We start from the raw sequence: 25,145 nt of genomic DNA, 5'->3' as shown, positions 1-25,145 counted from the left end.
AATGAAAAAGGAGACATGCTTTGAAGCATTTAGACTTTCACTCAGAACAGAAATAGAAAAATGCCAAAAAAGATATTCTATAAATGCTAATTCCATACCAACTGGCCTCTTTACAGCAATACTCAAATTCCTAATAAGTTTGTTAAAACCTGGGAATATGAAATGCAAATACAGGATAAAAATAAGCATGTTGTAAAGTCAAAATATCACAACACCACCAAACCCCAAACTCACCTAATTCTGTTCAAAAAAAGCCAGAAAATCCTAGCAATACAATACTGAAACGTTTTCGAAAACCCTTCTGTTTGTGATTAGTCTAAACTAATGAGAAGAAGCACGTTAATGTTTAATTCTCTACCTGCTTGAGGATGTAATATTTTAGATCAGATGCAAATTAGTTCATTGAGAATCAATCCATCCTTCCAATTAAATACACAGAACAAAGAACATTGAGTCAGCAAGATGGTCCAATGTGGACATTAGCTGTAGAGTGCATGGATTTGTTTAGCAGCATTGAGTTAACCAAGTTCAATCAGGACAGTCAGAGATGGGGGGGGGGGGGGGGGGGGGGGCGGGGAATGGGGAATGGGCATGACTGTTTCCTTCTCTTCATCACTACCCAGCAGGTATGATATGATTCAGTCTAGGATATGATTCAGTTCAACAATGATACTTTTGAAAATATGGAGATAAAATACACCTTCAACTGCCCCTATTCTCAAAAATAAAAGGAAACATTTCCAGGTGTTTACGAAACTGGAGAATCTAACCCTAACTGAAGCCTTTAAACTGCAAAGGACCACATTTACTGACCACTGACCTTTCAGTGGAAAACATTTGTTGACTCCTCCATTTCTTACTGAGGAATGGCAAACTTTGAACCAGTACACTGTGCTTGATCCAGATTTAGGACAAGTGAGGGTATCAGAATAACTACCCTCAACTTCTGGCCCTCAGTACAATTCCATTCTGGACAAATGGAGACACACACAATGTTCTTCATTACTAAGGTATGCCCCGTCCAGAGGTGATTTGGGGGGGGGGGCAACATCTTAAAAAGAAAAAAAGAATATCAGCAAATGAGATGACTCTTGCTTGGCTTCTGTCCAATCTAGTTCCTTAACTTCCTTTTTCTGATTACAGCCCTCCATGTAGCTCTCCTATGGGGATGTATTCCAATAGTTTGCTTTTATTTTTCTAACCAAAAGCCTGAAAAGTACATCATCATAGGGAACATTCCTACTTTTACTCCACTTTAATGGACTATCTGAGGAAAGGTCTATGTAGAGAATTCTCTGCTACCCTTAATCACTGTGTTCTTCAATCCAGGAAAATCTCTCCAGTTTTCTTTATGAAAATTGGACGGCCATGGATCCCAATCAATATGGCAGATAATGAACAGCCTGGTGTGTGGCAATATCCTTTGCATCTAACTGCATCAGCAATCTACTGGTGCTGAGGTTGCTACAACAGTCTGCCACAGGAGTCATATGATGATCTTGAACCAATTACAAAAGATTTTAAAAGCACAGCTGTGGAACCCTGCTGCATCGATTACATAAATAGAGCTCTTGACATGGCTCAAACAAACAAAAACAACACTAAAGCATCCAACAGTGGAGACCAAACCAAATTCATGAAGACACCAGGATTACAGCCAATATTAATCTGAAAGATGTAAAGATGTGACTCATTCCTTCTTAATTCAAAGTTTGGAAAGTGCAGATCATTTAAAATTACTTACCAAAATGCGTTTCAGTAAATTCAGTGCTGTTGGATTTTCTGCTGTCCAAAGACCCACCAAATGTCTACTTAACTGCCTGAAAGAGCAGAGTTAATTTTTCATTTTCTTTAATGAACAAACTATATGCGTAGCAAACAAAACACTGGTAAAATATTATACATACCTATTAGTTAGCATCCTCTGATCTGTACTAACTGTAAACATTGATGTATGTAAGTGGCGGGGTAGGGCACCCTCACTTAAGGCAAGCTCCTGCATCTTTGTAGCAATTTCTTTGTCACCTTCCTTGTTGGGAAGAAAATAAATTTGGCTTGTTTGTAAATGAGTTTTCAGTAAAGTGAAATGCAACCATTTTTAAAAATTGGAAATTTCCTTTTACCCCATTATGCCTGACTCTTCATCTTCAATATCAACCAGTGAAGAATAAATGAACCGTACTGCCACAATCATCATATCCACTGGACTTCATACCCTCCCACACAAAGCTAATTGGACTAGAGAAGAGTTCACTGGAGCGGGTTTGAATTTTCAGCCAACACATAGCTCAATTAATATATCCACATCTTAACATTTTGATACTACATCACCAGTTTAAAAAAATAAAAATTTAATTATAGAGTCAGATGTACAGCATGGAAACAGACCCTACGGTCCAACCCTTCCATGTCGACCAGACATCTCAACCCAATCTAGTCCCACCTGCCATCACCGGGCCCATATCCTTTCAAACCCTTCCTATTCATATACCCATCCAAATGCCTCTTAAAGTGTTGCAATTGTACCAGCCTCCACCACATCCTCTGGCAGCTCATTCCATACACAAATTGTTCATAAAGAAATAACTGTCAGATTTTCCCTGCACTTAATTGTCTGAAGCATAATGCACAATACAGAGACAGCATAGGACATGAAGCGCCATAATTACTGTTCTTGAATAAAACATACAGCAACTGAGATTTTCAGGGCAGGGCCCAGATGGGACGCTGTCCACATACTGGTGAATTGTTGCTGCCAGGTTTTTGGACAACCTGGTTCAATCACAAGTGATATCCTACAGCAAAGAAAACAATTTACCTATTAGACAAAATTCTGGTAATTTATTATCAAACAAGGTGGTATCGGTAAGGCCTAAAGACATAGGAACAGAATTAAGTCAGCCCATCAAGGCTGTTCTGCCATTCAATGAGATTGTGGTTAATCCAATAATCCTCAATTCCACTTTGCTGCTTAATATCTCATTCCTTTACTGATTAAAAAATCTGACACAGCCTTAAACATACTTAACTCAGCCTCAAAAGCGCTCTGCAGTAAAGAATTCCTGTGTTTGGGTTTAAATGGGTAGTTGCAAGTTAAATTTAAGAATTTTCCCATGGCAAACAAAATTCTACAACTTGGTTATTTGAGAACTGGAACAAATTGAAAATTAATAGCTATTCTGCATGCATACTAAACAGAATGCAAAACTATCAGAGCAAAATTTAACAGGTATGCACATGTATCCACAAGTCATGAATGTACGAATACCTCTCTAGGTGCTTCACAGTAACCATAGACAAACTTTACGAGTCACTTTGAAATATTAAGGCAGGTAAGTGAAAGCTTAAGATTGCATCTCCAGTAATCTTCAGAAAACATCTCAAAGATGGAAATGTGCGTGGGGAATGAGCTAGACAGACATCGGCAAGTGTACCTCTCAATAATGTTTCAAACTGAACAAGCACAATAACCTGAGAAGGCTCTCAAGTAAAACAGGCTCAGGAGGCCATGCTGCAATTTGAATAGGAAGACTGGAATTTTATAGATGAGATATTGCCGAACCAGATAGACATTTGTCCACTTAAGAAAAACAGGACAGAGTATTATTTCATCATTTCCCAATTTATCATTTACTTTAAGGGGTGTCTGTGCATCAGTCACTGAAAGCAAAAAAAGAAAGCACAGCAAGTAGTAATGAAGGCGAATCGTATGTTGGCCTTCACAGAAAAAGGGTTCAAGTACAGAATAAGGAAGTTGTACTGCAGCTTCATAGGGCCTTGGAGAGATCACACCTGAAGCATTATGTGCAGCTTTGGTCTCCTTACCCAACAGACGTTGCACTTGCCATAGAGTGTAGCAAAAAAGATCATTTGCCTTGCAGCAAAATGGCCCACATCATCAGGAGTCCAAATTCTCTCATTCTTACAATTTTGTATAGGTTTGCTAGACTGGCTCCGGGATGGCAGTTTTGTCATAAGAGAGATTGGGTCAAACAGAGCTGTATCCACTGGAGTTCAGAAGACAGATGATCTCATTGGAACATGTAAAGTTCTGACAGGACTGAGCAGGCTGGCATGAATGGTATTTCAATTAGCCAAGGGTCCAGAATAAGGGGTAGACCATTTCAGTCTGAGACACTGAGCAATTTCTTCACTCAGAGGGTGATGAACTTGTTGTCTACCATAGAAAGTGGTGGAGGCCATGTCACTGAATGAGTTTAGAAAATAAATGCATAGACTTCTAGAGGCTAAAAAGAAGTCAAGGGGTATGGGGAGAGAGAACAGAAATATGACACGGAGATAAAAGTTAGCCATGGTCATCTTGAATGGTAGTGCAGGTTCAATGGGCCAGATGGCCTACACCTATTCCTAAGCCAACAAAGATAATGAAGGATCAACAGGATTCAGAACTAGGGTGAGGTGACAAAACATTGGACAAGCTTATGTTTACAAAGGGTAGAAGATCAGACAGGAGACCACTGGAATAGAAAGTCTAGAGTTAACAAGAGCACAAATGAGGATTTCAGCAGTTGGTGGGTCAAGAGCAGAGTCAGGCAATATGACAGGTGGAAGTAGGCAGGCAGGCAGACAGGCCTGGTGAGGCTCATATAGGACCGAGATTGCAAACATTTGTGTTCAGGCTGAGACTGTCTTGAAAGTCAGCGGTTGGACTCTTAATTGTTGGAAATTTCTGCTCATTTAATGATCTGAGAAGTCATGAATCAAATTAGATATAGGTAGGTTGAGAAAGGCAGAAGTGAGGTGGTTTAGTGTAATTTTGTATTATATACAATAATCTTATTGGAATACTCACTTCTATAATAGCTTTCATAACTAATCCTGCGCCCTTCACAATAGCCATGGAAGGATGCTAAATGAAAAGAAAACAGTTTACTCAATACCACCTTTAAACATAGGCAGGAGTCCTGCAATTCATGAGAAACATTTAGCGATACACACATATCAATTTAATTTTATTCGAGAATAAAGGTCAGGCCTGAAATCATGCTCTAAAGTCCAGATGGGAGTGTAAAATAACCCATGCAGAAAGTTCCATCCATCAGCAATTTTCAACACCATAAAGTTCTCTGTACAGAAAACGTGGTCTTTGTGGCTCTTGTTGAATTAGCATCGGAGATGGTGCCAAACAGTCCATGCTAGAGTTTCCTTCCATCCATACATGTAGAATTATGTTACAGTTTTGATCATTTTAATATTTTATATTCTGCTTAATCATTCGCTAGAACGGATCTTGAATATTTTTGAGAGAAGTCTTTTTTAAAAAAAAAGATTTTTAGTTTTGCAATCGTCAAGACAAATTGCAAGGAAGACTAAAGGGAGAACAACACATACAGTATGAGAAGAGAATGCTGATTGATTGACGAAAGCATTGCCATGGAGAAAGTACCAGTTAGAGGATTTATTTTGGTATTTCTTGCAAAGTGTCCTGATGAGTACACACAATAAAAGCATTCAACAAAAGGGGTCTTCCTTTCTCAGCAGTACTCTAGTTACTTGTCGACTGCTGAGACCAACATGGATAGTCGGCATGTCTCGATAGAAAAATAAATGTTTCAAACTACTGGACTATCCAAGTCCTTTCTCAGGCTGCAAAAGTTAAATTTTTACAAGAAATCTTTACACAGGGAAAGACATACCTGGAAAAGTTTGAACAGAGTTCTTCCAACATCTGCTACCATTTCTAACAACATATCAAACTGCTGCCCTTCAGTTGTCTCACTATATGGAGCACAAAGGGCAAAGGTAAGAAAATCCAGAAGAGAACTAATCACCAATGCCCCTGTCCCATGATCCTGCAGAGAAAAGAATCGAAGATTATGAGCACAGTAATGGACTGACGTTACTGATTAGCAACAAAAAAAAAAGCTGCTTGGTCACAGATAATTATCCCTTTACTTAACTTTTTCTTTGGGCTCCATCGCCACTTGTCCCCTCACTCTTTTCTCCCCCCACACCCCCCCACCCACCCCACCGTCATCAAGATAGATCCCACTCTTTCCTGAATGTTATCCATTCTGAAGGGTCACTAGACTCAACATTAACTCTTTCAATGGCTGCAGGACCTGCTGAGATTCTCCAGCAATTCGTTTTTGTTACAGATAATTAATAACATGCTAAGTGTAGATTTAAACAACGAGCTAGGAAAATCCCAAATTCAAACTTAAGCTATCCAGGTAGGAAAGGGTGCAAAACTTGGCCAAATATTCATAGGCTAATAACAGAACAAAATAAGGGACAGACCTCATTCTGAACTCCACTTCAAAAAAAAGCTTGACTGTAGACATTTAGGTGCCAAAGCAGCCACTAACATTTAACATCAAGTCAGAAAAAAGCCACTTGAACATGCGACCAGAGGATTGATTAGACAAGGAAGAGGCAGAAACATCACATGGCCCATTGAGTCTGCTCCACCATTTCAATATGAACATGGCCCACTCTCCATATCCCTAGGATTTCCTGAGACACCAAATCTATCCAGAGTTTGAAGTTTGTTCAACCAGCAATAGCAACTCCCTAATACTGAGTGCCTCAGAATTCTAAAGATTCCCATTGAAGAGATTTTCCTCATGCCATTCCTAAATGATCAGCCACTTATGACATATTGCCAATGTTTAATATTCAATGACAGATGGAAACAATTTCACAGCATCTACCCTGTCAAGTTCCTTTGTTTCCAGATCACCCCTCATTCTTCTAATGACGACAAGAGAATGTCAACCCAATTTTCTCATTCTCTCATCACAGGACTACCCCAATCTCAGGGAATAACTTGGTGACTATTTTCTGTACTGCCTCCAAGGCATCTTTTCTGAAATGTGGAGACCAAAACAGAACGTAATACTCCAGATGTGATCTCACCAAAACCTTGTACAATTGCAATAAGACTTTTATTCCTGTCCTCCAAAACATTTATACAACAACATGCCATATGCAGCAAGCAATTGGGAAAGCACATCTTGCAAAAGCACACAAGTGTCTTGAACACTCAAGTTTCACATCCTTTAAAAATAAAATTCTGTTTTGGCTAGTTTAAGACCAAAGTGAATAAGTGCACATTTCCTGGCATTATAATCCATCGACCATCCTGCTGCCCATTCACTTAATCAGTCTATATGTATTTGTAAACTGTGCCCTGCCCACAGCTTACTTTTCCACCTAGGTTTTAAATCACCAACAATAAGGGTTATATTCATTACTTGGACGGAGACAGAATAATGTAGATTACAAATAACTGAGGCCTCAGCACAGAATCTTTTGGCACTCGACCAGTCACTGCCTGCTAACTTGAAAGTATATTTGATAATACATTCACACCCACTGTCTGCTTCCTCCTGTTAATCAATCCTCTATCCACGTTAAAGTATCACCCCCCCACCACCACTGCATAAGCCCCATTTTCCTCCTACATTTGAGAAGAGACTTATTGTCAATAACGCGAGATGACACTTATGAGCCAGAGCCTTAAATGAAAATAAAGGCCACATGTTTTCCATTCAGCCATTTTCACCCACCATACTACTTGAAAGCAGAATCAAAAGTAAAACTGATTTCAAAAGTTTCAACATCCAGTGTGTCACCTTAAAACCAGTGAAGAAAAAATGTCAACCATCACAATTACAAGGAGAACACTACCAGTTACATGTGTGCACACACATGTACATATCAGGTGAATGTTGCGCAAGGATTTGCCAGGGGTCAACACACCCAGTGCAAACTATTAAATTTTATGTGAGTTTTATTAGAAGATTATTTTCAACATGACCACCTGCTCTTTACAGACATTTTTCTTTCACTAAAAGTTTTCCTCTATCTCTCAGTGCCATCTCCTTGTCTGAAGACCTTCTCATAGCTATTCAATCACACCACTTCCTGTGTCATGGCTTTCGTCCAAGTTAGGTATTGTTAACGAGAGAGAGGGGGAGAGGGGGGGGGAGGGAGGGGGGGGGGGGGAGAGAGAAAGAGAAAGAGAGGGAGAGAGCGAGAGAATGCATGCAAATACTCTTCTGAACTGATCTAAAGTGAAACTGCTTTAAAGTAACACTGAGCCAATAACCCATGGTATTTCTCATTGGCATTGTATTTGAGCATCATTTGCATGATTTATGATGCTACCCAACAACAAGCAGTGACTTGGGAATCCTGGTGCCCAAATGGCAGGCTCCTCACGTTTTATCTACTGTTCTCGAATAGGATCAGGCTTACAAAGCATATTGTTGTAGAAAGCTAGGCATGAAAATGAGAGATTTTCCAAAAACAGTGATCCCACAAAAATATTGCCATGTGTAGAAGAGGTCTCCCTTTCCAGGGTCCAATATTTTTTTAATCGTATTTAAGTCTCAACAGATTTGTTTTTGCTCAAACATGTCAACCACTGAGTAAAACTGGACTGAAGGCAAAATGAGAAGAGATCCTGTTTTAAACCAAGGGAATTGTTTAAGAAGGTATTTGCAGTTTTAAAAGTTACTGAAACACACAATTGTATATAATGTTATCTTGTTTAAGCAAGGAGTAAGAACTCTAGACAGAATAGCGCTGGTGACTGCACATGTGCATTCAGGGCAATTTTGCAGAGACAGGTCTTTTAATTGTTAAAGAAAGAACCTGGTGTGCATTCTGTTAACCCAAGTTAGACAATTGGGTAGAACTGGGCAAAACCACCAGTGGCTTAATTAAACTTTCACATTATTGATCACTTGGGAATACTAGAGCTGGATTTCCTCCACAGAAGGGTTTTGACAGTTTGTGGACTCCTATCTATTCATCCAATCATCCATTGGGCCATGCACGATTGAATTAGAAAGAATAAGATGTGTTTCTGCATGTAAACAAACAAAAGCATGAATCCATAAGGTCACCAAAACTTAAATGTGTACTATTATACAATTTGTATTAATGAGAATATTGGATATGGCATTCTGAACAGCTTCAGGGTGTAGGTTTGCTCGCTGAGCTGTAGGTTTGATATCCAGACGTTTCGTTACCTGGCTAGGTAACATCAGTGGCGACCTCCAAGTGAAGTGACGCTGTTGTCTCCTGCTCTTTATTTATATGTTTGTCCTGGATGGGGTTCCTGGGGTTTGTGGTGATGTCACTTCCTGTTCGTTTTCTGAGGAGTTGATAGATGGTATCTAGATCTGTGTTTGTTTATGGCATTGTGGTTGGAGTGCCAGGCCTCTAGGAATTCTCTGGCATTCTGAACAGCCTTTGCAGTTCAACTTTTTTTTCATTAATGGCATATGACATTTGTTTGTAGTTCTAAAACATGGTAGCATAATGTAACAAGATAAATACCAAAAATTATGAAGCTTCACCACATAATATAAAACAGACTTACCACATGGGCATTGAATTTATCAAGTAAATTTTCTAAAAACTTCTTTGAAGAGAGAAGTGATGCTTTGTTCAGCTGCTCTTGTCTCAAATCATAGTCATCATGCATAGGCTAAATTCAACAAAATTAAACAAGTCATTAACATTTCAAAAAAACTAATGAACTTCAAAGTTATACTATCCCAAGACATGCACGATTAATAAATTAAAGCACTGATGGCAATAAATCTAAGAATCTTTAAAGGTATGGGACACACACACACAATAAATTGGGAGGCAGGCATATGTTTTGAATCTCCTAAAGAAAACCAATTAGAACTGTACACATTCATGAATGCAGAGACACAAGATTTCCAGATAAAGTTCAGGAGATTTCAGTCTTTGTGCAAAATATCAATTTAAATCACCTCAAAGTAATTTCTTAAATGCATCTACTTGTCACAAACCAAGAGAAAGCGAGGACTGCAGATCCCAGAGATCAGAGTCAAAAGGCATGGCACTTGAAAAGCACAGCAGCTGAGGCAGCTCAGAGGAACAGGAGAGTCAATATTTCAGGCACAGGCCCTTCATCAGGAATGTCAGGAGGGTGCTGAGAGATAAATTGGAGGGTCGGGGTTGGGGGCTAGATAACTAGGAAGGCTATTGTTAGATGCAGGTGGGGTTGTGGGGGATAGTGACAGGTTGGAGGGGACGGTGGAGCGGCTAGGTGGAAAGGACGATGGACAGGTAAGTCCATCTTGCTCCGACCTATCACCATCACCTCCCACCCGCATATACCAATCATCTTTCCAGCTACCATCCCACCACCCACCCCATATTGCACTCTAACCCCTTTTTACCCCAGTCCACACACCTGAAGGCTAATGCCCAAAAATTGATCCTCCTGCTCCCTGGATGCTGCCTCATCGATGTATGGGGAAGGGGTATATCATCCAACACACTCTGCAAGATTTTCCTCATAGAAGGCAACATGGTACATAAGAGCTGTTCTATCTTTAATTGTGATGGTGACTGTCCCCTCAGTACATTGGGAAACAAAGAGCAAGTAGTAGAAATTTTAAATGTCAGAACAAGGTGATAACAAAAGATGGGAGAGGGGTAAAGTTGACAGATTTGAAACAGATCTAGAACTTTATAGTATTCACTATAAAGTCACTATTCTCTATCTTCCTCCTTCCACCCCCAATTTACTTCCTAGTTGCAGAGATGAAGAATTCCAGTCGTATAAAGAAAGAGAAGCTGCGATTACTCAATTAAACTTTATTTTAAACAACAGAGGTGTTCAGTTTTTTGTTACAGCAGATAGACAGGAAGAAACTCTCTCTCTGGCAATGAGGTCAACATACAGAGCACACAGAATGGCACGGTGGCTCAGTGGTTAGCACTGCTGCCTCACAGCGCTAGGAAACCAGGTTAGATTCCAGCCTCAGGTGACTGCCTGTGTGGAGTTTGCACATTCTTCCCATGTCTGCGTGGGTTTCCTCCGGGTGCTCCAGTTCCTCCCATAATCCAAAGATATGCAGGTCAGGTGAACTGGAAAGGCTAAATTGCCCATAGTGTTAGGTGTATTAGTCGGAGGGAAATGGGTCTAGGTGGGTTACTCTTTGGAGAGTCGGTACAGACTTGCTGGGCCGAAAGGCCTATTTCCACATTGGGGAATCCAATCTAAAATCTAATCAGATCCAAGCCCAACAGCAAAAAGCTACCTCGGGAAGACTTATTTTAAAAATATACACATAGCAACTTATGATCTAGAAACATTCTACCCAACAGGGTGGGAGAAGCAAGGAAACTGAATAAATACTTTAAAAGTAGGAATTTTCTGGGAAAGCAAGAAGCAGTACTAATAGAAAAACTGTTTCAAAGAGCCAGCTCAGGCCTGTTAGGCTGAACAGCCACTTTCTCTACTGCAAGTTTCTATGACTGCTTAAACTGCAATAAATTGGGAAAATGGTAGGGTTATTCGACCACTATTTGCACAGAAAATAGAGACATTTTGATTATTTTTCAAGTATCGTTGGGTTAGAGGGGATCAGAATAAAAATTAACAACACTTACACACATCAGAGCACACAACATATCAATGGCAGCATGCGTAACACCATCATGGTTTCTTTTTAAAGCCTTTACTGTTTTCACACCAAGCCTCTCTCGAAATCTGAATGTTAAAAAAAAAAGGGGGAAAAGTCACACGTTACAAACAGTGACAAAATCTACAGGAAACACCATGGCTCAAAATATCTGCAAACCAAACAATACTGCCAGCATAAATCAGCTGAAATTGTATTGAAATTTATCAACTGCACATTAACTAATCAAAGTTCTTGCCATAGAGATCATTATACTCAGAAGTTGAGGGGAAGATTAAGTAAGTGCCCTTGTTTCATCACTAATCACAAACTGCATCATAATGCATTAGCACTAAGACTGCACTAATTTTTATAGTGGTGGCTGCAAGACCTTAGCTCTTAGTCATAATGTTACTGTGAAGCTTCCTGAAATAGTATGTTCTCTCAACAATAACCAACAATAGGCAACTTGTATATAATATTATATACAAGTTGCCTATTGACTTTACTAGGTTGACTCCACAGAGTTTTCCCCTCATCTCCACCTTAGTCATGACAATACCTCTGTCAATCATGGAGGCTTCTGCTGCATGAGTTCCTTATAAAAACATTATACATTGTCACACTGGTCAAATAGTGCGAGTTAAAAGCTGGGTCTGTTTGTATTAAGCCTTCATTCATTGACAGAAAGGGACATGGCAATGTGTAACAGGTGAAATAATCTAGAAGCAGCACAAGACTAAAAAAAAGAACTGTACTTCCAGTCGCAGGTATTGATAACATGCACGAACAGAAAGAAAATCAAACTGTAGTCATTGCAGAGAATAACAGCAGTGAAATACTTATTACATTGCCATAGTATCGACAGCCATCTACACTTGCAAACATGCCAACCAAATTCATGTTCAGGATTTACAGATGTGTCACACCTACTCTGTACCTGACCTAAGCCATTCAGTACCTATAACTGTTGACTCATTCACCATAGCAGATTTATGGCTATTTTAATGTTTGGGTTACACAGACAAAATCTGTACATGTTGCATACAGAAAACCTTCAAGACAACTTTTAAAACTTGAGAGCTTCCCAGTTCCTGGTCACCTGCAAGCCAGAAGACCTTATGACATAATAAGGTAGATTACTTACTTAGGAAGTTTTGTAAACGCTTGAAAACCAGCCTTTGAGGCAACCAGCCGTCTCACAGCCTGAAACTGGCTCTCCAATTCTGCATTATTAGCAGTTTGATCACCTTCTTGAGACAGTAATGCTGTGATCGCATTATTAATGAGTTTCTCTTTGTTCTCAGAAAAAAGGCCCTGCAGAAAATAGGCAATTGTCTTTAAAGTTCCACGCCATGCAAAACATTTGAAAAACTCACAAGACTTTGAAGGAAAATTGCTCTTACGTCTTGAGTCACTGCATGCAGAACGCCACTGTATGAGATGTTTGCATTAAACCTAAACACCGCATCTGAAAAACTGCCATCTGAAATGCAACATTAAAGAAACTTGAGTACAATAACTGAATAATTCACCAAAATGCTCACTGCATGAATTGCAAAGTTATCTTTAAAACTAAAAATATATTTTAATAACTGTTCATGCTGAGAGAGTTTGTGAAGTGACTGACAGACGTTTCAAAGCGAAATGTGCAAACATCTTCTCAAAAGCCAAAACACAACTTCATGGTGCAAGACTCTAAAGTGCATTCAAAGAAAAACATTAAAATATTTATGCATGTGTTAGTGCTATTATGGGACAACTATAACTCACTGCACAAAGCTAAAAGTGAAGTGCAGTAAAACTACAACGCAATAGCCTGCCATTCAAAGTAATGGATGTTACCAGCAAAGATGCACCAAGACCAATCTTGCTGGTTTGATAAATCAAATGCACTTACTTGGAGGAGCATTTAGAAACCGAAGATGTAGACTTTCTACTTCTTCATCCACTGGCATACTCAGCAGCCCCCATCTCTGCCCTTTCTGGGTCGGTATCATTCTGACACACACATCTCTGTTCCCAGAAGCTCTCACTCCATCTAGCAAGCTAGCCATTAAGGAGTCTCTAAGTAAAGGAAAGATAAAGTTGTTCAATATTGAAGCATTGGAGACAAAATTTTAGTTATAAAAATGTATGCCTACCACCATATATTTCACAGTTATTCAAATTCCTTATTTACATTTTACCAAGTTCCTTAATAGTCCTTAATAGAGGTCAACCTAGAGTCTCAAAAAAAAAGGCAACCAAACAGCAACAGTCTCATCTAGTCCTGAACATTACTATGGTTTCAAACCATTCGGATATATGAACCTCTAATTTATGTAAGGTGAGCAATGAATAAATTATATCATGAATACCAAAGGATTTTGCATTCTCCGAATGGGGATTTTTGAAGGCACCTTGAAACAGTGTTTCCTGTGAAACAGGAACTAATGGAGGTGAAATTCATCAGAAAACTGGCAGAAGAAAGAAATTAAATTGAAACCCTTAGGTTAGCAGATTAAATTTAAATACTTGGTTTAAAAAAAACACAAATCTGATTAAAGTATGAACAGATGAATGACAACCCATATGCAATGAAACTGCAAACAGGCTAACTTGAGATTAACAATCCACTAAGCAACACTGGGAAACAGTGCGAGAGGAGCAAAAGGAAATTGTTAAATTTGATTAAGTTCAAACAGCAGCATGGTTCCTATTACTGCAAACAGATAAATGCTGCATTTTCAGAGGTCACTGTCTGCAAGCAACAAGCTAACAACGTTAACACCACAACACTAACTGCTAACTGAAACCATGAGAAGGCAATTGAAAGAAAACGTCATTATTAATAGGCCGATCAACCACCAGGCTTCAGGAGAGTTTGAAAAAGCTGAATGCACGGGTTACAATGATTCTGAGCAAACAAGTGGATTGATGATGAAAACTTGTTTCCTTATTGCCAGACACTGACCAACATATTGAGCTAATAGAATTACACTCCAGAGATAAGGTAAAGTAGCTTCTGTATCTGGGATATTTAAGTGAATTGATGTCAATAATGAAACTTTTAAACCATTCTGGTGTTTCAGTCTCAGTTGAACCCAAAGTGTCAATTCCTTAGTTTCATACAATGATCTTCAATCAATCTTATAATTAACTTCATCCAGCTCCACACATAGTCCATACCATTTCCTGATGACAGTTTAGCTTTTTTAAAAAAATTCAACTCAAAGATCAAGTCCTTTGGTTGGTAACTTAAAATTTACAAAGTCCAACTTATCACTTGTGGAAGGAAACATGTCAGCAAAAAGTTGCTGCAGCTTTTGGTTTTAAAAGGTTGACGGCTGGGCTGGGGGGGGGGGGGGGGGGGGGGGCTTGGATGAGCAGGAGAACAAGCATGAGAGACAGAACAAGTGAAGCAAGAGTCTTTTGCATCTCCGAAGTTTGGAAATCATTCCTCAAAAGACAAAAAAAAGGAATACATTTTCTTATCTAAGCCTTTTTTGACTTGCAATTTAAAGAAATTACACTCCTCCTATAACATTGACACGGAAGGACGGAACAGAAGTTTAGATTTACAGAACAATGTTGATTATCTGAACGAGACAAATGAAGAATATGGTGTTTAGACAACTGATTGATTGTTGGGATAACAGATAACACCTTTACGGGACCTTGAGAACTTGCTCGGATAATCTGAAATTCGGATAATTGACGCTCGGATAACTGAGGTTGTTCTGTATATTATAGTATAAGTCCTGAGCAATTATCCATGTTTTTATATAGAAAAAGCCATGATAAATAACATGGATTTTAATGTTGGATAAATCATGCATAAACATGCCAGTAACACAAGCCTAGGTATTGATCTTACATGATGCTATGAAGTTAAAAGTTGACCTGGTAAATCCACAATGATTATTTCAACCTTTTAAGCATAGTGTTAATCTGATAACTGAAGACCTAAACTTTTTCTCCCCAATGTAGGTCTTCACTTTAAAATGGCATGAGGAACCTGAACATTTTTACCTTTTCCCCATAACCATTTTTCTATAATTCATTTTTCACTAATAAAATTGCCTCCAGTGCACAAATGATTAAGACAGGTAGTGTACCTTTAATGATTTGCCAATCAAGTCAGTTAAAAAAAAAGACAACTTTACTTGAAAGATCTGCTTCCACTTCAGAATGAGAAGGTGGTGCAGCTGTAACATACAAGGAAGACTGGGGAAGCTAAATCAGACTAGAGGCAAACATTTTATAGCCCCAAATGTGCTGTCATGCAAAAAATAGTGCTGCACTGTAACAAACTTGGGAACTACAGGGAGAAGTATGTACAAGCAGCTATATTTAAAGTTGAAAAATATCTGCCCTTTGACACAATGAACTGGGTTTTGAAAACTTGCTTTGTAACAAGTTTGCAAAATGTAGAAACTAGTCAGAAATTAGCAACAGACTACAGAAAGGCAAACAGCTGGCAGAAGAAATTCAGAGGAAGGAAGAAATAAGGACACAGTTTAAGTGGTAAAATTTTAGGAGTGTAGGAAGACAGAGAACCTGAGAATTCATACACACAAACCCATAAAGTCAGCAAACTGAGTAAGTAAAAGGCAGCTTGTGCCTTTATTTACAAACTCTGAATAGTTTCAGAGTGCAAAACCAAAAGGTTTGGCACATATTTATAAATCACTGGCTAAACTAGAGTGCTGACCACAATTCTCAGCACGAGGTTGGAAGACATTTACCAAACAGCATCAGGGACAAAGCATTTTACAAGTGTGGTGATCAGAGAAATTGGAAGATTCAACTTGGAAAAAAGGTCAAGGAGGAAATGTAAATCAAACTTAAAATCTATTACATTGAGTTTTTTTCTTTAAACAAACTAGATAATGAGAAGCTTTCCTCTGGTCGCAAGGTCAGGAACAGAAGGTACAGATTGAAAATAATGGGCAGTATTGTTTTTTGGTTGGCTGGTGACATGGGGACAGGATGAGAAGTTTGACCTGGAATGCACTTCCTGAAAGTACACTGGAACTGAAGTAGGCCAAACAGCAGCTCAGCCTTTTCCACTGATCAGTGATAGCTGACCGATATCTCAATTCCTTCTATCTGCATTTGTTTTGCAACTTTCACCACCTTTGTGAAAAATAAATATGTCAGTTTGACATTTTTAATTGAACTTAGTTTTACGAGTGTTCCAGAATTTCAATACCTTTTGTATGAAGGAGGGCTACTGGATAGGATTACTGAACGGTCTAGGTCTAATTTCAGGGGTCTTCTAGATTACACCTCCACGCAAAAGAAAATTATTTCTATCTACTCCAAATCATTTGGATTATTTTAAAATATCTAATTCGATCACTCCTCAAATCAGGAATACAAGTCTAGATTATGCAACTTATCTTAACTATTTAACACCAACTTCATTCTGGTAATTTGTCCTGTACCCCCTTCCTTGAGAACCATCATGAGTGATGAAATTTTTAAGTACAGAGCTTGTTAAAAATAGCCAATGTGTGATTTTTGCCTGGGGATGTCGAATTTTGTTACTTAATTTTGGCACAGATAGGCGAATTTGTGGTTTGACAGGATTTATCGTGCATCATTAAGGTTCGGTATCCAGACCAGAATATGATACTCAAAAACAAAAAAAAGAGATATAACGAGAACTTGTCTGACATTACATAACAGATTTCTATCTCTTTGAAATAAAAGTCAACTTTCCATTAACTTTATATTTTAGATTTGCCTTCTAGTTTAAGTGATTTATGCAGTTGAAATCCCAAACTCTTTGCTGATCCACAACTGAGCTATTCTATGTCAGAAATAGATCATTGTACAGGTCCACACACTGAACGCCATCTATTAATTTTGCCAACTCAAATGATCAATGATCCTTTGCAACTTCTTGCAGATTCAATAGCAACCACCAAAAAGAAAAGTCAAAGCACTACTGTAAAAAGGCGATTTCCAGGGTTATGGAGAAACAGCAGAAGGTACAACTAACTGATAGCACTTTCAGCAAGAGCACAGACACAGCCTCTCAGTTTCTGCCTTGTCACTGCGAATGAGCGTGTTTCTGAAAACTAAAGTCCATATTTACATGCAAGACATTTTGCCTCAAGAACTGAAAACTTATAACTGTGTTGGCGCAAAGGACTACAATTACATGGAGTTCAGTTTATAAGTTAAAACATTCAGAAAATGAATCACATCAACATTGTGCAAATTTCTTCAGGAATTAAAAACCAGACATGCTCCTCTTTGCACCCAATGTAAAGCAAATACAATAGGGTAGAGAGAACCTCGTACCTTTCAGTGGATGAGTACTTGTAAACCTGCCCTTTGATGTATTCAATAGTAAACCGTTGAGGATTGTCAGAATCAAGCACTAGAGCAAATATCTGCAGGGGAAGAAAACATTAACAGAGCTCAACAGACTCAAAGTTTCACTAACACAGGGAAACAAATCAGCAAACATCAGAAATGTTTTTTTTAAATGCAAACAAAAATCTATAAACCATAGACAAGATAATTCCAATTAAAGATGGATACCATTATAGAGAATCTTTCAAATTAAGCTGAAGGCCAGATTTTGATACATTTGCAATGCAAGAGTGTAACGTAAATTCATCTAAGTAATAGATTGAATTTTCTTCATGCTCAAGTTGGAGATTTGAGAGCTAAAAAGGGTTAAGGTATCTAATTGCTTAAGACCGACCTGTTGGATGTAGGTTTGCCTGCTCAGCTGGAAAGTTTGTTTTCAGACATTTTGTCACCATTCAAGGTATCTTCAGTGACAAGATTAGAGTGTGTTGCTGGAAAAGCACAGCAGGTCAGGTAGCATGAGCAGGAAAGAAAAAAAAAGAAGAAAAAAAAATTCGATATTTCCGGCAGGAGTCCGTCATCAGGTTTGCGCCCAAAACATCAATTTTCCTGCTCCTCGGATGCTGCCTGATCTGCTGTGCTTTTCCAGCAACACACTAATCTTGTCTCTGATCTCCAGCATCTGCAGTCCTCACTTTCGCCCAACATCTTCAATAAGCCCCCAGATGCAGCACTGGTGGTATAGCCTGCTTTCTATTTATAAACAGAAAGTGGGCTATACCAATGTTTCATTCAGAGACTCACTGAAGATGCTACCACGTATGGTGACGAAGTGTCTAAAATCGAACTTTCTACAGCGAACAAATCTACATCTGGAACATCAACCTCAGCTACAAATCTTCTCAAAACTCGCTAACATGTTACTTCAAAAAGGTAATGCATTTGAAACACCATTGTCAATACTTTTTAAAAACAAAATTTTTCAATTAGTGCTTAAATCAATTGTCAAGTGATAGTGTCATTGGACTAGTAATCCAAAGGCCCAGACAAATGTTGAGGACATGGAATCAGAACTCAATAATCTGAAATTAAAAGCTGGTCTCCATATTAGTGGTCAGAAGACTATTGTTGATAGACATAAAAAGCCATCTAACATCCTTTAGGGAAGGACTCAGTCATGCTTAGCAAGTGCGACCTACCTGTGACTCCAATTACAGAACAAAGCAATTGACTCTTAACTACCTTCTGAAATAGACAAGGGAGCCACTCAAAGATATCACTCTGCCATAAAAGATCAATAACGGATGAAACAGTCCAGATACTGGAAACAACAGCACACCCAGTCTTGTTAACCATGCAAAATCCTCCTTACTGGGTTAGTGCGGTGGAAATCAAGCCCCACTAAAGCTGGGATTGTCACAAAGTTAAAAGATTTTAAAATAAGTTTACACATTTCCCTAATTTACCTGATTTTGAGGACCACATTAATGGAAAGCAAGGAGCAGAATTCTGTATTCCAGAATTATTACAAGTAATTAGACTCCAACCACAGGGAAAGAGTTGTAAACCATCAGCTTATAACACTACAAGCTTTAATACTCTTATAAACACCCCCTTTTACACAGTCAGACAAAGAAAGAGTTTATGGGCAGAGGAAAATGTTGAACCAGTTCAGTGGCATTCTGTTGAGATTAACCTTATGATTCAGATGCTGATCAGATTTTTGCTTTTCAGTAACCTTTCTCCAGATGTTTCCACTGGTTTACAAGTGACAATGTGGCTGACTCACCAGTTGCAAGTCCCAGCTTACAATAACTGAAGATGAACTGAATTTATTCCAATTCAAAATAGGAAACTGATTCGGTCTGTTATAGGAAACCTTGGCAAGAGCAGAATTTTTTTTCCCCCCCTTGTTCTACCCTTTGGTTTTTAAACCATGAACATTCACCACAAGCAACTAATAAAAGGCTCAAATACGTGTAAATGTTTCAAAATGTCCCAATAAGATCATAAGTTATAGCAGCAGAATTGAGTTATTCAGCCCATCAAGTTTGCTCCATCATTCGATAGTAAATGAGAGTTTCTCAACCCCATTCTCCTGCCTTTTCCCCATAACCCTTTGCCAATCAAGAACTTCTCACTGTCTTAAATACAGTCAATGACTTGGCATCTACAGCCTTCTGTGGCAGTAAGTGCCACAGATTCACCCTCTGGCTGGAGAAATTCCTCATCTCAGTTCTAAAAAAAAAGGTCATCCTGACATTGAGGTGGTGTTTCAGGTCCTGGTCTCTCCTACCAGTGGAAGGATCTTCTCAAAATGTTCACTTTATCCAAGCCTCAGTATTCTGACTATTTCAATCAGATCACCCACTCATTCTCCTAAAAGCTCTTGACTACAGACCCAGGGCCCTCAATTGCTCATATGGCCAGTCCTTCATCCAAGGATCATTCTAGTAAACCTCCTCTGGACACCATTCCATAGATATGGGGCCCAAAACTGCTCAATATTCCAAACGCAGTCTGACCAGAGCCAGATACAGCCTCAGCAGTACATCTCTGCTCTTGTACTCTAGCACTCCTAAAATGAATGAAGAAAATGAGGACTACAGATGCTGGAGGTCAGAGTTGAGTGTGGTGCTAGAAAAGCACAGTAAATCAAGCAGCAAAACCAATGTTTCAGGCAAAAAGCCCTTCATCAGGAATTCCTGTTGAAGGGCTTTTGTCTGAAACGTAGATTCCCCTGCTCCTCAGGTGCTGCCTGACCTGCTGTACTTTTAAGCACCCCCCACTCTACTTTTAAAATGAAAGCATTTATCTTCCTAATTGCCAAATTAACCTGCATGTTAACCTTGAGAATCCTGAACTAGAACTCAAGTCGTTTTGAGCTTCAAATTTGCAACGCCTTTCCACATTTCAAAATGAATCTGCACTTCTATTCCTCCTTCCAAGTTGCATATCTTCACATTTTCCACATTGTATTCCATCTGCCACATCTTTGCCCACTCTCCCATGTCTAGGTCATTCTGCAGCCTCCCCACTCCATCAAAACTACCTGTCCGTCCACCTATTTTTGCATCATCTGCAAACTTGGCAACAATGCCCTCACACAGTTACTTCATTCAGATTGTTAACGTGCTACGTGCATAACTGAGGTCCCAACACAGATCTCTGCAGAACTCCACTAGTCATCAGCTTCCATCTGAAAAAGACCCTTTTATCCCCCACTCTACTTTCTGCCAGTCAGCCAATCCGCTATTTATGCCTATACCTTGCCCCCAACACCATGGGCTCTTGTCTTATTTAACAGCCTCCTCTTCCAGGAACTTGTCAAATAGCTTCTGTAAATCCAAATGGATCACGTCCACTTGCTCTCCATCTAACTGACTCGTAACCACTTTAAAAGAATTCTAAGATTGTTAGGCATAACCTCCCAACGACAAAGCCATACTGACTCAGCCGAATTTGCACAACCAAGTATTGTACAATCTCACCCTTAAAATGTACTCTAAAATCTTACTAATGGAGGAGGACAGGCTAACCACTTAGTTTCCTGCCTTCTGCCCCTCTCCCTTCTTAAAAAGGAGTGTTAACATTAGCCATTTTCCAGTCTTCTGGGACCTTCCCTAGCTCCAGTGATTCCTGAAAGATATCTTACCAAGTTCCTCTATCTCCTTCAGAACTCTGGGGTCTAGTCAATCTGATTTGGGCGACTTTGCCGCCTTCAGACCTTAGAGCTTCTCCAGCAGCTTCTCCATAGTGATGGCCTCTACACTCATCTCTGGCCCTGACCCTAAGTTCTGATATGCTGCTGGTATCTTCCACTGAAAACTGATGCAAAGTATCAATTCAGTTCCCCTGCCATTTCTTTGTTCCCTATTACTACTTCTCCAACTTCATTTTCCAACAGTCCAATGCTCACTTTTACCATTTAGACAAAGAAAACCTCTTGCAATCTTGCATTACAAGCTAACTTACTCTCATATTTCATCATCTTCCCGCTTACTGCTTTGTTAGTTATCTGTTGCTTTTTAAAAAAATAAAATCACCTCAATCATCTGGACATCCCACTAATCTTCACCACATTATATGCTTTTTTATTTTACGCTGTCCCTGACTTCTTGTCAGCCCTGGTTGCCTCATCCTCTTAATATGTACCTTCTTCCTACTGTGCCTCCCAAACTATCTCCAGAAACTCTTGCCATTTCTGGTTCACTGTCTTTCCCACCAGGCTCCCCTTCCAATCAACTCTGGCCAGCTCCTCCCTCATGTCTTAGTTACTTTGACATGACTGCAATACTGTTACACCGGATTCAAGCCTCTCCCTCCCAAATTACAAAGGTGAATTCCATCACATTATCATCGCTACCCCAGTCTGCCTCATTATACATCAATATTAATTACAGCAACACCAGCGTTGGAACTCAAAACCAAGTCTTTCCCTTCTGAAGCTAAAATAGAAATATAAAGTCAAATTTAAAACTATATGGATCTGTTAGAACACAGGCTTCAACAAAATGCAATAATCAAATTCTGCACCAAACTACTTGGATGGATAGTTTGAGTGGGCAAAGTTCTCGCAAAAGGAGTGTAATGAAGAAAAAATGTGAAATTTTCCACTTTAGCAAAGAGATAAACATTAGCTAAATGGTCAGATGGAATCAAAAAAGTTAGTATGCATATATAGCAAATAAATCAGAAAGTTAGTAGCATGTTATTGCTTATCGTTAGGGAACTGAATGCAAAGACATTTACTTCACTTACAGTTAACTGGTGAGACCATATCTAGAGTAAATATATAGCATTGGTCACCTTATTGAAGGAAGGATATAAACTCATTGGAAGCAAAGAGAGAATGGACTAGACTAATACATGGAATGGGTAGGTTGTCCTCAAGGAATAGTTGAATAAGCTAGGCTTGTATCCACTGCAGGTGGCTTGATTGGTACACAAGGTCTAAGGGAGTTTGACAGGTTGCATGGATGAATTTTCCTCTTCCCCTATAGAATGGGGTCACCGCTCAAAAACAAGAGGTCTCCAAGTTAAGACAAATAATACAAAGTTTTGAGGATTGTAATTCATTTGGAGCATTGTCAAAAGATGGTGGAAGCAGAGTATTTGAATTTTTAAGGGGAACTGGATAAATGCTTGGTTGGAAGTTACAATCAGATTAGGAACAATTTTATTAAATTGTACAGTTGCTGGAAGGGGACAAGTTGTTTGTTGACACCACCCAGGCAAAGCAGCTCACTTGAATGGCATCCCATCCATTATTACCAGCTTTCATTCCCTCTTCCATAAAAGAAACAGTGGCAGCAATGCAAGTTCCACTTTAAAAACCCACAGCAGATCCTCAACACAACTCCTGACAGCATATTCCAAACACTTCTTGTACCATCTAAAAAGGACAAGAGCAGAAAATACTGAGAACATGACCTATAGGTTCCTCTCCAAAGTCACACACTATGCAGACTTTTCAAAAAAAAAACACATTTTCATCAAAGCCCCCAGGATCAAAATTAGGAAATCCCTTCTCTCTCAGGGCCATAGATGTACCTAACTCTCTCAGACTGCGGTTGGTCATGGCAGGGGCTCACCACCAATTTCTCATGGTCAATTAGTAATGAACAACAAATGCTGGCCTTCGACAATGCTCACATTCCATGGAAATATTAAAGAGACCTTTAAAAATAACATTTTTTTCTATCTTGCCTATTAATCATTTGAATATCAAGCTTCATTTATTTCATCTGCACAATGATTGCCAGTTAATTTCAATTAGAGAGCTGTCAACAGATCAGCTAAAGCAAGTGAAATGACTTGGGTTTGACAATGAAGCAATTAAGCAGCACAGATTGGGTGTGTAATAATACCAGACTTCTCGGAAATTCCTATACCAGCTCACAAAAATTAAACAGTGAGATGCATTACATTTTATCACCTCATAGCTGGAAAAAGACATGCACTCGAGTCATTTCCCTGTTCAACCACCTTAAAAAAAAAGGGAAAAGATATCAATTAACACATAAATCAAAAATGATACAAACCTCTCCCAAAGGCTTGAGGGTTACAATATTGTATGTGGCTGGATCACGCTCCACTAAACAAGTTTCTGTAAGTGCTAATACTCGCTTTACTGGATCCTGGAAAAAGTTTAGACAGAAATTAAACAATAACATTTCCCATGTGTGCAAAAATATTATTAAGTCCAACTACCCAAGTTGACGACATTTCTTCGGCAGTTACAAATCAACTTTTCAAAACCTTAATACTTAGTAACCACCCCTCAACCGGACACCTTTAAATTAACTCACCTGATGCCTACTTGCAATTTTTTGCACAACGAATTCAGCTAGCGATGTAATAGATTCGTCATTGCTATATTTGCCAAAGCGGTGATTCTGATAAAAATCAAACTCAAATGTTTCTTTCCGGATGCGCAGTGAGATACCAATAAAGTTGCCTGCATGATCAATTGCACTTTTGATGATGTCGTCTTTTTGTTCAGATGCAAAGAGATGCTGGAATTTCAAAAAGGAAAGACCAACTAAGAAGGAATCAATTGTACTGCGAATGCAATCTCAGCCCTCGTGCAAGGGGTGCAACTTTAAAATTATTACCCCCTTAAAATTGACAAAAACATCCCAAGATGCTTCCTAAGTGTTTAGTTTAGACAAGACATCAAACTATAGAAGTTAAGAAAGGAAAGGTAATCAAATGGTTTGGTCAAAGGGATGCTCTAAAGAGCAACGTTTTTAAAAAAAAGTACAGAGCCTGTTAAATTTAGGGAGGGAACTCTATTTTCAGCCTAGAAAGCTAAAGCCTCAGCCACCAATGGTAAAGTAAAAGCAATTAGAAAAAAAAAGACAAAAAAGTGAAGGACTCCAGGGTTTGAAGTTACAAAACGCAAAGGAGGTCAAGACCATTCATGGATGTGCGTTTTAAATTTGAGGCCCTTACCCTACCCCTGAACATTGCACGGTGAATCAGTCTAACCTGCACATCTTTGGACTGTGGGAAGAAACTGCAGCACCCAGATGAAACCCACACAGACATGGGGAGCATGTTCAAACTCCACCCATCACCAAAAGCTGGAATCAAACCAGGTCACTGGCATTGAGGGGCAGTAGTGCTGACCACTGAGCCACCATGCTGCCCCAAATTCCATGGACTTTATGGTTATAAATGACAACACCAGGTTATAGTCCAACAGGTTTATTTTAAAGTACAAGCACTGTTTATTCATCAGGTAGCTATAAAGCATGCATACACACTCTCTCTCACACATACACCTCTATGGGGTGAACTTACATTTGCAAATATGTTCTATTTTGTTCAAAAAGCACACAATCTATAGGCAGTCTATCCATGCAATATTTTATAAATTTCTGCTTTGGAAATAGAACCAGTCTGACT

General features: G+C 39.1%; 1 protein-coding gene across 3 annotated transcripts in view; it reads right to left on the bottom strand.

The window, feature by feature from the left end:
* The window catches only part of LOC140464885 (dnaJ homolog subfamily C member 13), a 136,259-nt gene that overhangs the window by 78,099 nt on the left and 33,015 nt on the right, over positions 1-25,145 (bottom strand). For all 3 annotated transcript variants that reach the window (XM_072560459.1, XM_072560457.1, XM_072560458.1), the window contains exons 7-18: positions 24,044-24,250; positions 23,777-23,872; positions 17,718-17,809; positions 13,321-13,487; positions 12,827-12,906; positions 12,568-12,737; positions 11,410-11,509; positions 9,356-9,463; positions 5,658-5,813; positions 4,814-4,870; positions 1,908-2,029; positions 1,745-1,820 (exon numbers count right to left, since the gene is read on the bottom strand). In XM_072560459.1, the coding sequence (XP_072416560.1) occupies positions 1,745-1,820; positions 1,908-2,029; positions 4,814-4,870; positions 5,658-5,813; positions 9,356-9,463; positions 11,410-11,509; positions 12,568-12,737; positions 12,827-12,906; positions 13,321-13,487; positions 17,718-17,809; positions 23,777-23,872; positions 24,044-24,250 (1,431 nt within the window). The remainder of the gene's footprint in view (positions 1-1,744; positions 1,821-1,907; positions 2,030-4,813; positions 4,871-5,657; positions 5,814-9,355; positions 9,464-11,409; positions 11,510-12,567; positions 12,738-12,826; positions 12,907-13,320; positions 13,488-17,717; positions 17,810-23,776; positions 23,873-24,043; positions 24,251-25,145) is intronic.

This window comes from Chiloscyllium punctatum, chromosome 41 (genome assembly GCF_047496795.1).
Source record: "Chiloscyllium punctatum isolate Juve2018m chromosome 41, sChiPun1.3, whole genome shotgun sequence".
Taxonomy (NCBI): domain Eukaryota; kingdom Metazoa; phylum Chordata; class Chondrichthyes; order Orectolobiformes; family Hemiscylliidae; genus Chiloscyllium; species Chiloscyllium punctatum.
Note: the sequence above shows the minus strand (reverse complement) of the source record. Positions and strands in the feature narration are given on the sequence as shown.